The sequence below is a fragment of the Cervus canadensis genome, chromosome 10 (genome assembly GCF_019320065.1).
Source record: "Cervus canadensis isolate Bull #8, Minnesota chromosome 10, ASM1932006v1, whole genome shotgun sequence".
NCBI lineage: Eukaryota > Metazoa > Chordata > Mammalia > Artiodactyla > Cervidae > Cervus > Cervus canadensis.
Window position 1 is genome coordinate 63,625,039 of NC_057395.1, and position 15,892 is coordinate 63,640,930.

At 45.6% G+C, this 15,892-nt stretch overlaps 1 protein-coding gene and 1 non-coding gene across 2 annotated transcripts in view; one reads left to right on the forward strand and one right to left on the reverse strand.

Annotated features, from left to right (window-relative positions):
* LOC122448927 (fer-1-like protein 4) overlaps positions 1-15,892 on the reverse strand; it is a 40,931-nt gene that overhangs the window by 384 nt on the left and 24,655 nt on the right. Inside the window, 9 exon segments of the mRNA XM_043480584.1 lie at positions 91-191; positions 296-561; positions 1,220-1,461; positions 1,705-1,803; positions 2,901-2,986; positions 3,486-3,646; positions 4,211-4,365; positions 4,788-4,958; positions 5,139-5,266. Coding sequence (XP_043336519.1) covers positions 91-191; positions 296-561; positions 1,220-1,461; positions 1,705-1,803; positions 2,901-2,986; positions 3,486-3,646; positions 4,211-4,365; positions 4,788-4,958; positions 5,139-5,266 — 1,409 coding nt within the window.
* Positions 15,382-15,488, forward strand: LOC122448992. The gene has a single exon (XR_006271813.1). It is a non-coding gene; the product is annotated as a U6 spliceosomal RNA (small nuclear RNA).

Below are 15,892 nucleotides of genomic sequence, written 5' to 3' on the forward strand. Positions count from 1 at the left end.
GAGAACGAAACCCTCTGCTGTCTCCACCACCACCACCGCCGCCACCCCCCCACCCCGGATGTGGCCCTGCCTCCTGCGCCCCCCACTCACTCTGGATTCTCCAAGGGCTCAGGCTCCTTGTGCCCCTTCCCCACTGGCCATTTCTCAGCCTCCTCCACAGTCAGCAGCTCAAACTCTGCCTCTACCTTTCCCTGGAAAAGAAGGGACAGAAGCCAAGTTCTTGGGTGGGCTCAGGCCCGACCCTCGACCCCCCCACCCCTTCCACCCCCGTTCCTGCCCTGACCACTGCACCCACCGTAAGGATGTAGACATTGCCTCCTGAGTCCCAGAACTCTAAGTCTCCCCACTGGCCTTTCCTCTTCTTCCTGCTGGTCTGAGCCTCCCGCTGCTCCCGCTCCTTGTCCTCCAGCTCCTGCAGCTTCACTACCGGCCACCAGCCCCGCAAGCGGTGGCAGCGAAATAAGTTACACCTGGGTGCGGCCCCATCCTGGGCCAGCCGCATGGAGCAGAGCTCGGGGCCCCGGGACCCTTGCATGTCTGGTAGCTGCAGCTCCAGGGATCCTGCAAGTCCAGAGTGCTCTGGGTTAGGCAGGAGCAGGTGGTCTGTCTGAGCCAACCTCCCATCCCTGAGAGTGACTCCAAGGAAAGCAGAGCCCAGAGCTAGAAAGTGACTGATGGCTGACTGAATCCTGGGAGATGGAACTCAAGGCATCTAGAGTTAGAATGGCAGTCCAGTGGTTAAGACTCTGCACTCCCAATGCAGGGGCCCCAGGTTCAATCCCTGGTCAAGAATCCAGATCCTGCACACTGCAACAAAAGTCCCAGCTGCAGCAACTATGACACCTCCCGAAGACAAATTTCTTAAGAAGAAGCTAGGATGTGGTGGTCAGGCCACAGCTATGGACCACACATGGCAGCCCAAATGTCAGCGGGTTGTCCTCTGGGACAAGGCACAGCAGGGACCAACAGCTGTGGGGCCAGAGTAACCTGAGCTCAGGTCAAATTAGAGGACTGAGTTGGAGACTGGGTGGGGACAGAGGTTATGAAGCTCAGGGCTGAATAAATTCAATAAATTAGGCCAGAAAGCAAAAGTTAGTGACTTGGATCTGAAATCCAGGATTCAGGGTTGGGTTAGAGTAGGGAAACCAGGGGCCAAGGGCAGGGCAATGAGGGCAGAAATCGGGGCTAGGGTGGAGATGGGAGGACAGCTCAGCAGTACCAAGGAAGTCGTTTGCAGAGATGCGGTCATAGTCCCAGACCTGCAGGACTAGCATAGCCGGCTGCCGGAATTTGGCTTCTTCCAGGGCAAAGGGTCTAGGGCGGCGCCAGATGCTCACGTCGCGCTCCGTGGGCAGGTAGTCAAAGCGGAACACGAAGCGCCAGTTGAAGTTCCCCTCCCCGGTCAGAGAGTTGAAGTGAACGTCTGTCTCCTGTTTGTCCTGCTCCAGCCCTTTCACCCAGCTGGGACCAGGGGAAAGGTAGAGGCCAAGAGGGTGGGCATCCACACTGGGCTGAGTCCAGAATCAGCTCCTCACACCTGATCTGCCCGTCCACTCACCCTCAGGCTGGTCCCTCCACCCAGCTCCCAGTGCCATCAAGGGCCCATGGGACAGGCAGGGCTCTGGCTCAGCCCAGGACCCAAGCCCCTGTTTGCAGTCTCACCTTGGTACATAGCCATGTGCCCATCTCGGCTTGCAGGCCTACCTTTTCACATAGATGTCACTCGACATCTCTCCAGTGAGCGGGTTCATGTCATCCAGAACTATATCCTCCGTGTTCCAGATGATGACTCGGAGCTCATAGCTGAGGGATGTATTGGGGGGAGGGTTTTCAGACTCTTGAGAGGGGTCTTGGGAGGAGCTGCAGGAAGTACCTGGGTCAGGGCCACTGACACTCAGCAACTGGAGTATGCCTAGCCAGGTGATCAGATGTCCGTAGTCCCTTGAAGGGGCAGCCCAGGTATCACTGACCACCCCAGCCACTGCGGATGGCACCAGGAATGGTCTGCTGACCCACGCTGGGTCAATGAGATTTTCCCTCCTGTAAATCTGGAATCAAGACTCTGAAAACGTGAGTCCCAAAGCATCAGACATAGATCTGGAGCCACCACAAGCTAAAGTGCTGTGCAAGCGGAGAGAGCCAGTCTGCAAAGAAACACTAAGTGGGGATGAGAGCACAAAGCCCCTAAGGGACAGAAGGAGGGTCTGTGACATTCTTGATCCTATCCCAGGTAGCCCTGTCCTGGGCTGTCAAATGGTTTCCGGATATCTGTTGTTTTGTCCAGCGTTAATTTCCCCTCATTTGTTGACTGCACCTTGATTTTCTGTTGGTGACCCTACCCCCACTACTGTCAACTGTGTCATACTGGTGGGTCTGTCACCTCGGGGACATCACCCAGGACTGACCAATCAATGTATCACAGCCCCCTGATCATAGTGATTGGTTCAGGAATCAGCATTTGATCCAAGCGGGTCCAATGATAGTTAGCCCAAGACTTTTGCTCTAACTGGGAAAGAGGTGTTTATTTTTCTGCTCAAGTAGTCTGGTTGCTAAGATGTAAGCTTGCGCTGTTAAAAGTCACTTTGACCCCAGACTGCAAAAGCTTCTATGAGAGTGGCACCTAGGAAAGCAGAGCCCAGAGGTAGAAAGTGACAGATTGCTGACGACATCTGAAGTGCACACACTCCCCGCTCAGATCAGCTTAGGTCAGAAGGTAGTTAACTGGTACTTGGACTCTTCAGTTGCAAGTGACACCCAACTCACAGGGGCTTATGAAAAAAAAGAATAATGTCTCGCCTACCTGAAGCCTGGGTCAGCTCTGCCGGCTTCACCAGGGTCGCTTGTCCAGGTTGGCCAAGATGTGCCCGCCCCATGGGAGGAGGGGCCAGGACTCCTCTTACCTGATTGGCTGTCGAGGCTTTATGTCAACTGGGGGTGGGGCAGGCACGTCTCTGGGGAAGATGTCAATCCACATGTGAAGAGACCTCTGGGGGCACAGGACCAGGCTGAAGGGTCTTCCCGGGGGGTCCCACCTCCCCTAACAGCCCTGGGGCCAGAGGTTGTGCCTTGCCCCAGGTGGAAAGGAGAGCTGGGGTCAGGAGGGCAGATCCTGGGGGATGAGGATGAAGGCGGGGTCTGAACTGGGGATTCCAGGGTTGAGATTAGGCTGGGTGTTCAAAGATGAGGCCCTGGAAGTGGAAGGCTGAGATCAAAAGTGAGATCCAGTGTTCCCAGGTCCAGATCCTAGAAATCTGGGGTAGAGGTCAGATTGGGAGTGCCAGGTCTGAGCCTTGGTAGCCCAGGGCTGGGACTCCTTCAGAACCAGAGTCTGGGGTGAGGGGAGGGGGTCCACAAAGGAAGTCCAAGACTGGAGTGGGGAGGGGAGGGACCAGGATCAAAAGCCAGAGTCAGAAGTGGCTGTGCCCAGGTCCAGGGCCAGGTGGGAGTCCTGGAGCTCTGGGGATGCGCCCTGAGCCCTCCTTCACCTGCAGCAGCCCTGGGCTGCGGGGATGGTAAAGGGGCCGTGTTTCTACGTGCTCAGGTACCAGCTGGATCCCAAGCCCTGGCATCTCCTGCCAGCGCTGCAGCACCAGCAATGCCTGGGCCTCCTCAGAGACATCTCTTGCCGCCTTGGAGCCCCTGATACCTGCAATGAGAGGTTCGTGAGCTTGGGTTCCACATAGTTCCCAACTCTGCTCCCTTCCTCCCAATCTCCCGCCCTCAATAGACGCTCTGGGCTGAGGCAACTGCTATACTGGACAAACCGATTTCCTGGGAGGGCATGTCCACAATGCATAGAAAGTGGCGGATGCTGCTGTAACAACTTTTGCCAGTGAAAAGCCAGCAGTTGGGGGACAGTGGGATTGGAGGGGCTGTGGCCTTTGTGCAAACCTTGTTTAGAAAACAGATCACTGGCCATGTATGAAGCACAAGCTAAATTCTGCACCATATTGTATATTGCATGGGACCCCTGTGTCCTCAATTAGCTATGGTTCTGAGGGGTTCACTAGGGCTCCCCGGAGATCTCACACTCACCAACAAAGACCATTTTCTCTCCATTATTGTCATTTCTCAGCCAAACTCACCTCCTCTGCTTGCAGAGGGAGGCAGGATCTTTGGGGACACATTAGGCTGATCATCAGTGGCCTCCCCCATACCTTGCTCTACCATCTTGCCCCCTCTGGATTGTCCAACAGAAAGAGGCTGGTACCTGGGGGCAGGGTCTCTGGCGGTGTCAGAAAGAGTTTGCTGCCTGCCTTGACAGTCTCGACTCAATATTCAGGTGGGGGGAGGCCACAGCACTGGCATAGCCCTGCCAGGATCTGCAAAGGCTGGAATGCATCATGCCAGGCATTGTACCCATCCCTGCGGGTGGAAACGGAAGATGCCTTGGTTGGATCCAGCACATAAACATAGTTGGGCACAGGGGCAGGGATGGGCCCTTGAGGACTTAGGATCCAGGTTCATAACTCTACTGGAGAACAGGTTAGTCCTCGCTTACAGTAATGGTGAAAATCAAGTATGCATGCCAGATTCTCCTATGAAAGAGATACTGATATTATTACCCCCATTTTGCGGATGAAGAAACTGAAGTTCAAGGAAGTCAAGTGACTTATTAGTTACAGATCCCAACTTCCAAGCCCATTTCTTAACCAATAAGCTATAATGTTTTGGTTGCAGGGGAGTCCCTGCTATGAAATTAAAAGATCTGGACCTTCAGGTGGGATGTGACCTTGAAAGTCTTTGGTCAGACTTAGAATGACTCCCAAGGGCCCTGTGGGACTCACACATCATACTGGGACGCCAGCCCACAGTCCGCCCTGTGGTGGCTATAGAATTGGTTTTCCAGATCAATGTGGGTCTCTCCGATGAGGTCATCAGAACCCACGAGGTCATGGTCAAACACAGCTACGGTCAGCTCAGGCTCAGCAGGGAGAGAAATGCTGAGTTCCAGGACCCTGGCCAGGAGAGAGCACAGCTAAGAACACCCCCACACCCTGGGGGCGTTCCTGCGGGGGAAGGGGTGGACTCAGCACCCCTGTCCATTCCCCCACCATCACCACTAGCTGCCTGAGTGAGAGTCACAGGGCCAGATGGCAAAGTTACTCCCCATCCCCAAGCCCAGGGCCCAGCCTCACTCTCCCTAGATGAGATTCAGCTGCTTGGGGATGTATCGTTCCTTGGGGTCCAGCCGCTCCCGGCCAACGCTCACCACCACATAGGGGTCTGCTTTGCCATTGGGGTCTTCAGGAGCCAGGTTGGTAGCCTAGGGAGACAGTATGGGGTGGAAATGAGAGAAACGTCAAACCCAAGGTTGCCCTTGCTGGGCCTACTCTCCGATTTAGTAAAAACAGGAAGTTACCACGGAAAATTCTTCCACTGCAAGACATTAGCTGAGAGGTTGGATGAGGTGACATACTTTCTTTTAATTATTGAAATACAGTCATTATTGTCATACAAATAGGTATAACAGGAATATAATGAAGGCTTCCCTGGTGGTCCAGTAGTTAAGAATCCACCTGCCAATGGAGGTCACATGGATTCAATCCCTGGTCCATGACTCCATGTGTCGAGGGGCAGCTGAGCCCGTGCCCCACAACTGAGCTTGCACTCTGGAGCCCTCAAGCCTCAACATGAGAAGCTGCTGCAATGAGAAGCCAACGCACCACAACTAGAGAGGAGCCCCTGCTTGCCACAACTAGAGAAAGCCCGTGTGCAGCAACAAAGACCCAGTGCAGCCATAAATAAATAAATACAACTATATATATATATAATGAAACAAAATATGTGGAAACATGTATAGTCAGTTCAGTTGCTCAGTTGTGTGTGACTCTGCGACCCCATGGACTGCAGCATGCCAGGCCTCCCTGTCCATCACCAACTCCTGAAGCTTGCTCAAACTCATGTCCATTGGGTCAGTGATACCATCCAACCATCTCATCCTCTGTTGTCTCCTTTCCTCCCGCCTTCAATCTTTCCCAGCATCAGGGTCTTTTCTAGTGAACCAGTCCTTCGCATCAGGTGGCCAAAACACTGAAGTTTCAGCTTCAGCATCAGTCCCTCCAATGAATATTCAGGATTGATTTCCTTTAGGATTGACTGGTTTGATCTCCTTGCAGGCCGAGGGACTCAAGAGTCTTCTCCAACACCATGGTTCAAAAGCATCAATTCTTCGGTGCTCAGCTTTCTTTATAGTCCAACTCTCACATCCATACATGACTACTGGAAAAACCATAGCTTTGACTAGATGGACTTTTGTTTGCAAACTAATGTCTCTGCTTTTTAATATGCTGTCTAGGATGATCATAGATTTTCTTCCAAGGAGCAAGCATCTTTTAATTTCATGGCTGCAGTCACCATCTGCAGTGATTTTGGAGCCCCCCAAAATAAATTTTCTCATTGTCTAAGGGACTTAATATTCAATTTGTAACTTTCCATATCATTTGAGTTTCACTCTTTCACAATGAGCACATTTTACTTTCATTTTACTGTTACTTTATTTTACTTTTTATCCCTTTTTTTGTTTTGTTTTGTTTTTAATTTATTTTATTTTTTTATTTTTGGCTGCACTGGGTCTTGGTTGCTGGGCACACCGATTTCTCTGTGCTGTGAGGGGAAGCTACTCTTCCTTTTGGGGCTCAGGCTTCTCACTGCTTCTCACTGCAGCAGCTGCTCTTGTGGTGGAGCCCGGCTCTAGGGTATGCAGGCTTCAGGAGTTGCAGCACATAGGCTCAGGAGCTGTGGCAGCCGGGCTTAGCTGCTCCACGGCATGTGGGCTCTTCCAGGACCAGGGGTCAAACTGGTGTCCCCTGCATCGCAAGGTGGGTTCTTAACCACTGGATCACCAGGGAAGTTGTTTATTTGTTAAATTAAGAATATTTTAACTAAATTAAAAAAAATTACAATGAGCATGTGTGTGCCCAGCTTCATAAATAAAACACTACCAACAAATGTCTCTTGAGTATGTGACCGGATTTAATTCCCTTTCCATCTCTAAAGTAGGGAGAACTCTTTATTTGGGGTTTTTTAATTGGGGTTTCTCACACACACACAAAAAAAGAAAAAATACTTCTGTTACATATACATGCATCCCTAAGCAATATATAGCATGATCTTTCATGGTTTAAACTGTATGTAGTAAAGTTACTTTTTCTGTTTTTGAAAACTATGTAATTTAGTAAATACATAACTTATGCATAAATTACTGAAGTAGAATTTGTACACAGCAGAGTTCCAGTTGCTCCTCATCTTTCCCAGCACTTGGTATTGTCAATCTTTTTTTATTTTCATCATTCTCATGCATGTAAAATTGAAGCTCATCGGGGTTTAATTTGTGTTTCCCTGCTGATGAAGCATGTTGAGCTTTCTTTTTTCACTTTTGAGTATGCTTATTAGCCTTGTATATATATATATATATATATTTGCTTTTGCGAAATGACTTCAAAGCTTTTGCTCCATCATTGAGTTTTTAATTTTCAATATTACATTTCTAATTTCTAAACATTCTAACTGGTCCTTCAAACTTGCTGTTTATTTGTGATGGTCTCTCGTTCCTTGCTCATTTTAATTTCATTCTATTTCTTTAAACATTTCATATTCTCTATCTAGTCATTCCAATATCAACGGCCTTGGGATCTGAATCTGTTGTTATTTTTGCTAATTCTTACTCCTGATGGTCTTTTTCTTTTTCTTTTGGTACTTTTTAATCACGACTCATATTTGGTATGACTCATGCTGAGGGCTTGTTGTGGGTGTTCTCTGCCAAAGAGGGTTTGTTTTCACTCCTGCCAGTTCCCTAGGCAAACTACCAACCTGCAGCCACTTTAAATTTAATCCTCCAAGTCCTCTCGCCCTGGAGCCCACATGCCGCAACTACTGAGCCCGAGTGCTGCAACTACTGAAGCCCTCGCGCCTAGATCCCATGCTCCACAACAAGAGAAGCCACCACAATGAGGAACCTGTGCACCTCAACTAGAGAAAGCCCTCTCGCAACAACAAAGGCCCATAGCAACCAAAAACAATAAACGAGTAAATGAACGAATGAATGAAATCTTCTAATTGAGGTTGTGAGGATTACGTCAGAGGTGAGAATGCAGACTGTGGTCATGGATGCTTAGGGAGACTTTTCCCCTCTAACCAATGCCAGGGTTAAGACAGGCAAGCTTCCTTGGTGTCTCCTTCTGCCTTGCAAGTTCCTATCTTTGTTCGTCCTTATGCTGAAGGTGTAGGTGTGCGGGCTCCAGGTGGCCCCAGGATTTCATCTTCTGTCCTCACTGCCTGCCATGAGGAAGAGGAGGTCTCTCTGGTCAGCAGTGAGTGTGGGGTGAGAGCCAGCTTTACTACTCCTTTTCTCTTAGTTCCTGTATTAGCTGTACTCCCATATTTTCTGTATTCTTTTCTGTTATTTGTTTTTGACTTTGCAGGACTACTCTTCATTGTGGTGTATGGGCTTCTCATTGTGGTGGCTTCTCTTGTTGTGGCTCCCCGGCTCCAGAGCTCAGGCTTCGGTAGTTGTGGTGTGAGGGCTCAGTTGCCCCAAGGCATGTGGAATCTTTCCTGATCAGGGATCGAACCCTGTGGCCCCTGCACTGGCAGACAGATTTTTAACCCCTGGACCACCAGTCCGATTTTCTGTATTTTTGATGCTGTGGTATCTGGGGCTGTACTGACCCTGGAGAGACTGCCCCTGCCAGGGCTACTAATTCCTAGAGTTAGCAAGCAACACATTTGCCAGAGTACTTTTCATATACAAACCAACTAATCCAGACCCCATACAATATCCAACCACCTTCTCTATCTGGCCTTTATATTCTAGAAAGTAATATTTCTCTGCTTTTATCATCCCCATGGCCAGGTTCAGACAGCTAGAGACAGTTAGACAACTACTGTACCCTAAAGCCCGTAGGAATTATTCAAACTAGCCAGTCATAAGCCTGCTTATGCTGCCTTGCCCTGCCTTTCCATCACACACACACACACACACACACACACACACATACACAACAAAGGCTCTGGCCCTCATGCTTCCCTTGTTCCTTCTGCCTTTGGACTGGCCATTATGTTTTCCTCTGTAACCCTGCAAGGCACAGCCTGCCCCACCTCTAGAAAACCGAAACAAACAACAGTCTTTTCAATGGCAGCCATCTGATCTGTCGGCTTCACCAGACATGGATAATAACAAAACCGTGGGTGCATTTTAAAGCGTTCCTGCTTTTACTTGGGGTTTTTTCTACTCTAAAATCTCTTACTTTCTTGGAAGCTCAACATTGCATTTAAAAGATGTTTTTGAAGTATGGAAGTTTCTCAAAAAACTAAAAATAGAGTTGCGATATGATCCAGCAATCCCACTCCTGGGCATATACCCAGAAAAAAACTGCACTTCAAAAAGATACAGGGAATTCTCTGCAGTCCAGTGGTTAGGACTCTTTGCTTCCACTACAGGGAGCAAAGGTCTGATCCTTGGTCAAGGAACTAAGATCCTGCATGCCTCTTGACATGGCCAAAAAGAAATAGAGAAAACATAGCAACAATAAAGATACATGCACTTGTGTGTTCATAGCAGCACTATTCACAATAACCAAGACATGGAAACAACCTAAATTTCCATTGACAGATGAATGGATAAAGAAGATATGATATATATATATATATGATATATATATACACACACACTGGAATACAATTCAACATAAAAAAATAATGAAATAATGCTATTTGCCACAACATGGATAGAGCTAAAGATTGCCATATTAAGTGAAGCAAGTCAGAAAGAGAAAGACAAATACCATATGATATCACTTATATGTGGAATCTAAAAGATGACACAAATGAACTTAATTATGAGACAGAAACAGACTCACAGACATAGAGAACAGACTTGTGGTTGCCAAGAGGGAGGAGGCGGGGAAAGGATGGGTTGGGAGTTGGGAATTAGCAGATGCAAATTATTATATGTAGGATGGATAAACAACAAGGTCTTACTGTATAGCACAAGGAACTATATTCAATATCCTGTGATAAATCATAATGGACACATGAAAAGGAATATATATATGTGTGTGTATAACATATATACATACATATATACACATATATACATACATATATGCAATATATACATGTGTATATATGTATAACATATGTGTAACATATATGTGTGCATAACATATATGTGTATATATGTGTAACATATATGTATATAGATGTATATATACATGTATGTATATATGAATGTGTATATATATGTATAACATATATATATGTATAATCACTTTGCTTTACATCAGAAATTAACACAACATTGCAAATCAACTATGATTCAACGAATTTTATTTTTTTTTAATCTTAAGATGTCTTTAAAATTTGATGCAGCATTTTTAGCTGCTGGTGAGTGACGCTAGCTCTAATCCTCAGGATGTGCTCTCCCCCGAGACGCAGGCTCTGCTGACCTTGAGCTCTGATGAGTGATGTCCTCTCTCCCTTCCTCCACCTGCATGGCTCTTGGAGGCTCTACAGCTGCCCTGGTGGTTTTGCAGTTTTAAGGCTCTGATTTCAGCAATTGGAACTCAGATTTTTTTGTTAATTGTTCTTGTCTGGAGGTGATTTTCAGGAAAAGGAAGGGGAAACGCCCCACTGGTGCCACCTTCCACAAACTGGGAATCATCAAACTTGCCTACTTCATCCAAATTTCTGTTGGGAGATGTATCCTTATTGATATATGTTACTTAGTTCGTTCAGTTTAACTGTAGTATTTGTTATGTGACCGATACACATGCTCTCTCTCTCCTATTTAGGAACACTTTAGGTTATTTCTATATTTTTTATTATCACAAATACTACTAGAATGAGCATATATGTTTTCTTAGACACATTATGTGAAAATTTTTCTAAGATTTTATCTAGAAGCATAATTACTGGGTATTGGCTATGAGAATCTTCCATTTGACAACATATTGTACATCTTACTACAAACTGTTCTCCAAAGTTGTTATAACAATTTACATTCTGTGGCAGGCAGAATAAAGCGCCCCACAAGATGTCCAAGTATCCCTGAACCTATGAATATCTTACTTTACATAGTAAAAGAGACTTTGCAGATGGGATTAAAGATCACAAGATGAAGGAAGTAGCCTAGATTATCCAGGTGAGTCCAATATAATCACAATGGTTTTTATAAGTGAAAGAGGGAGATGAGAGACTCAGGGAGAGAGCTTTGAAGGTGCTACACTGCTGGTTTTGAAGATGGAGGAAGAGGTCATGAGCCAAGATACACAGGCCGCCTGCAGAAGGTAAAAAAGACAAGCAAATGATTGCCAGAACCTGTAGAAGGAAGGCAGTTGGGCCAACACCTTGATTTCAACCCAGTGCAACCTGTTTTGGATTTCTGCTCTTCCGAACAGTAAGGTGATAGACGGTAAGTCTGCGGTAACTGGCTGCTGCAGCAAAAAGAATTAATGCCTCCTTCTACCAGCACTGCGGTAGAGTTCTACAGCTGCCCAGCCCCTGTCTAATCTTGCCAATTAAAGGGAGGGAAATGTCTCAAGGTTTCAATCATTTGCCTGTCAGATTACAGTTAAGGTGCAGGTTTCGTTGTTGTTTTGTTTTGTTTCTTTGGTTGCACTGCACAGCCTGTGGGATCTTAGTTCCCGACCAACGATCCATCGAACCCTCACCACCTCCCCCCCCCAACCCCCGCATTGGAAGCACAGAGTTTTAACCACTGGACCGCCAAGGGAGTCCTAAGCTGTAAGACTTATTAATATGTTTATTGACATTGGAATTTCTTCTCCAGTTAATTCCCTTTTCATATTTTTTTCTCAATTTTTCTTTTTGGTCTTCTTACAGATTTGCAGGAGTTACTTAAGCATATTGCAGACACTAGCCCTTTATTGATTATGCATAGGGTAAATATTTGACCCAGCCTGTGTTTTGGCTGTCATTTAATCGAACATGACTATGGATGCCTAGAAGTTTAGTCTGAATGAAGTCACATGTATTATTTTTTTTCCTAATTTAGGAAAACTTCCCCCCACCCAAGATCATAAAGAAATCTTAATATTTCCCTATAGTTTTGCTTTTCACAATCAAGTATCAGATTTGGCTGGATTTTTTTGTGGATGCTATAAGTTAAGAATTTCATTTTATTTTATTTTTTCCACACAAATAATCCATCTTCATGGGACCACTTACAGAACAGTCTCATTTTCCCCCAAAATGATCTGCAGTGCCAACTCTGATGTAAATTTCTAGGTCTGGTTTTTTGTTTTTTTTTTTCCCTTTGGTCAAGATGAGCAGCTTGCAGGATCTTAGTTCCCCAACCAGAGATCAAATCTGGACTCTCAGTAGTGGAAGCATGGAGTCTTAACCACTGGACCAGCAGGGAATTCCCATCTGTGTCTGTTTTTGTTTTTTTTAAACTTCTACCCTGTCCCATTGGCCTAATCATCTGTTCCCATGCCAAAACCACACTGCCTTAATTACCATAGCTTATAAGAATTCTTGTCTTCCTACATTGTTCTTCAAAATTGCCTTGACTACTCTTCGCACTTTGTTCTTCCATTGAAATTTTAGAATTAGCTTTTTAATTCCAGGGTAGCAACCCTTAGCCTTGTGCCTGGCTTAGAGTACACACTACACTGCTTGAATTGCATTCTCCCTTTCTTTCCACTCCTTAACCATCCACACTCTTTAGGTAAATCAGCTCCTTTAGTTTCTAGTTTACTCTTCTGGTATTTCTGGTTCACAGAGGAACAACTATGTAAATTCCTTGGATCTTTTTCTTTCTTACATGGAGAGTGGCACTGTAGATACTCTTTTGTATTCTGCTTTTTTCACTTTATACTGTGTCTTGGAAATCACTCCATCTTGGTTCAGAGACCTTCTTCATTCTTTTTACAGCTGCATAGTACACTGGTGTGTAGCCTTACCACAGTTTATTCACCCGTTCTGCTATGATGTATGTGCATTTAATAAGATTTGATTTGGGGATTTCCCTAGTGGTCCAGTGCATAAGATTCTGTGCTCCAAATGCAGGGGGGACAGGATCAATCCCTGGTTGGAGAACTAAGATCCCACATACTGCAACTAAGCTCACATGCCACAAAGTACTGTATGTTGCAAAGAAGACCCGGCACAGCCAAAATAAATAATAAAATTTTAAAATAAAATTAAAAATTACATTTGATTTTTAATGGCACTCCAGCTTTAGAAATTTTATTATTTTCAAAGGGAAAGTGAAAAGTGAAAGTGAAAGTCTCTCAGTCATGTATGACTCTCTGGGCCTCCACGGACTGTGGTCCAGGGAATTCTCCAGGCCAGAATACTGGAGTGGGTAACCATTCCCTTCTCCACGGCATCTTCCCAACCCAGGGATTGAACCCAGGTCTCCCGCATTGCAGGTGGATTCTTTACAAGCTGAGCCACCAGGGAAGCCCTTATTTTCAAAACTGCCCAGCAAATTTTTTAAAATATTATTTATTATTTATTTATTTGGCTGCACTGGGTCTTAATTGCAGCCTATGGGATCTAGATCCCTGATCAGAGATCAAACCCGGGTCCCCTGCACTGGAAGGGCAGAGTCTTAGCCACTAATCCACCAGGGAAGTCCTGCCCAGTCAATTTCTATAGCCTTTTGTTCTCTGCCTGTGAAATAATTTTAAACAACTGTTTGTATTTTAATATTTGAAAATTCTAACATCCAAAGCCTTTAGAGATCTAATTCTCCTTTGTGTTATTTCTTTCTCACAATTTTTCCTGATGATTGTTTTCTTTTCTTTTTTTCCATTTATTTTTATAGATGATTGTTTTCTTACATAGATTGTCATTTAGGATTGTGAACCCAAATTTGGTTATCTAAATCTCTGGAGTCTGTGAAGCCTGATTTGGGACCACTTTAAGCCAATTTCTCAGCTTTGAATTTTCTGGATTATGCAGATAATAAAATCTCAAGTCTTAGGGATTTCCCTGGTGGTCCTGTGGTTAAAAATTCACCTTGCAATGTAAGAGACATGGATTGGATCCCTGATCAGGGACCTAAGATCGCATATGCTGCAGAGCACCTAAGCCCGTGTGCTGCAGCTACTGAGCCTGTGCACCACAACTAGAGTCCGTGTACCACAACTAGAGTCCATGCGTCACAACTAGAGTCCATGTGCCACACCTAGAGTCCGTGCATCACAACTGGAGTCCATGTGCCACACCTAGAGTCCGTGCATCACAACTAGAGTCTGTGCACCACAACTAGAGTCCATATGCCACACCTAGAGTCCGTGTACCACAACTAGAGTCTGTGTACCACAACATGAAGATGCCACATGACACAACATAGATCCTGCATGCCGAAACTAAGACCTGATGCAGCCAAGTAAAGAAATACATTTTTTTTTTTTTAATTCAAGTCCCAAATCAATGTGAGGGCAAAACTCTAATAATAAATCCTCAGAAAAGGTATTTTTTCTGTTTCACCCAGCTGGAACAGAGACTGAGACAGACCATTTACCTTACAGGCTCCTTTTCCAGTGGGTGGGCTTCCTCTTGACCACCTTTCACTGACGGTAGAGCCCTTCCTGAGTCCTGCTTTATGCAAGTGTCTTAGTTGTGTCTCCCACCTTGTATAGGCTGTTGAGGATTAGAACCTAAGCCTTGGGGTCCAGATATTCTCAAGAGAATCTGACTTTAGGGCTTGTTCTGGATTCCTGCTGTTTCCTCATTTGACCATTGAGAATTCTCCTTCTTATGAGTTTAGCATTTGTATAAAAGACTGCTTATCTAGCATTTCTAGATGTAGTATATCAGGAAATTATTTCAGACCATCTAGGCTGCAATGCTGTTAGAAGCAGAAGGTCCAGATGACTGCAAGGTCTCCAGAGACTTCAGGAAACAGGTGTGTTATGATATAAATAGAAGGGAGGGAGGGACTTCCCTGGTGGTGCAGTGGTTAACAATCTACCTTGCAATGTAGGGTTCAATCCCTGGTCAGGGAACTAAGATCCCACATGCCTGAACACTGCAATGAATACCCAGTGCAGCCAAAATTTGAAAAACAGTAAATAAATAAATAGAAGGGGGGAATTCCCTTGTGGTCCAGTGGCTAAGACTCTGCGCTTCTGATACAGGGGGGCTGGGTTCGATCCCTGGTTAGGGAACTAGATCCCACATGCCACAACTAAGACTCTATGCAGCCAAATAAATAAAAATAAATGTTTAAAAAAAAATAAAATAAAAAATAAATAGAAGGGAAAGGACCTTCTTTCCTATTGTCTAGGATGAATGTACTGTTGGGACTGAGATATGGGAAGTGGGAGCAGAAGGAAGAGGGGAGTGGGCCAAGGGAGTCTAGACTTTTCCACAGGTACAAAAACACCTATAAAATAAGGATAATTAGTGCTTGCTTCGGCAGCACATATACTAAAATTGGAACGATACAGAGAAGATTAGCATGGCCCCTGCGCAAGGACGACGCGCAAATTCGTGAAGCGTTCCATATATTTATTGTAAAGTAATTAGTCTCCAAATAATAAAAATAATTGAAGAAAATAAAATAAGGATAATTACCAAACTAGTATGTCTAGTCTACTAGTAGTCTAACAAACTAGACCAAGTTACTGAGGCATCATCTCATTTGATTTTCCATTTGCTCTGAAGACAGCATATCTTATCTGCCTGTAGACAGATAAGGATGCTGAGTCCCAAAACAAAGCATAATGGGACTTCCCTGGTGGTCCAGTAGCTAAGACTCTGCCCTCCCAGTGTAGGAGGTCCAGATGTGATCCCTGGTCAGGAACTAGATCCCACATGTCACCCTCACACCATGACTAGAGAAGCCTGCATGCTGCAACGAAGATTCAGCTCAGCCCGAAAAAAACAAAAATGCTTTTTTAAAAAAGCAAAAAAG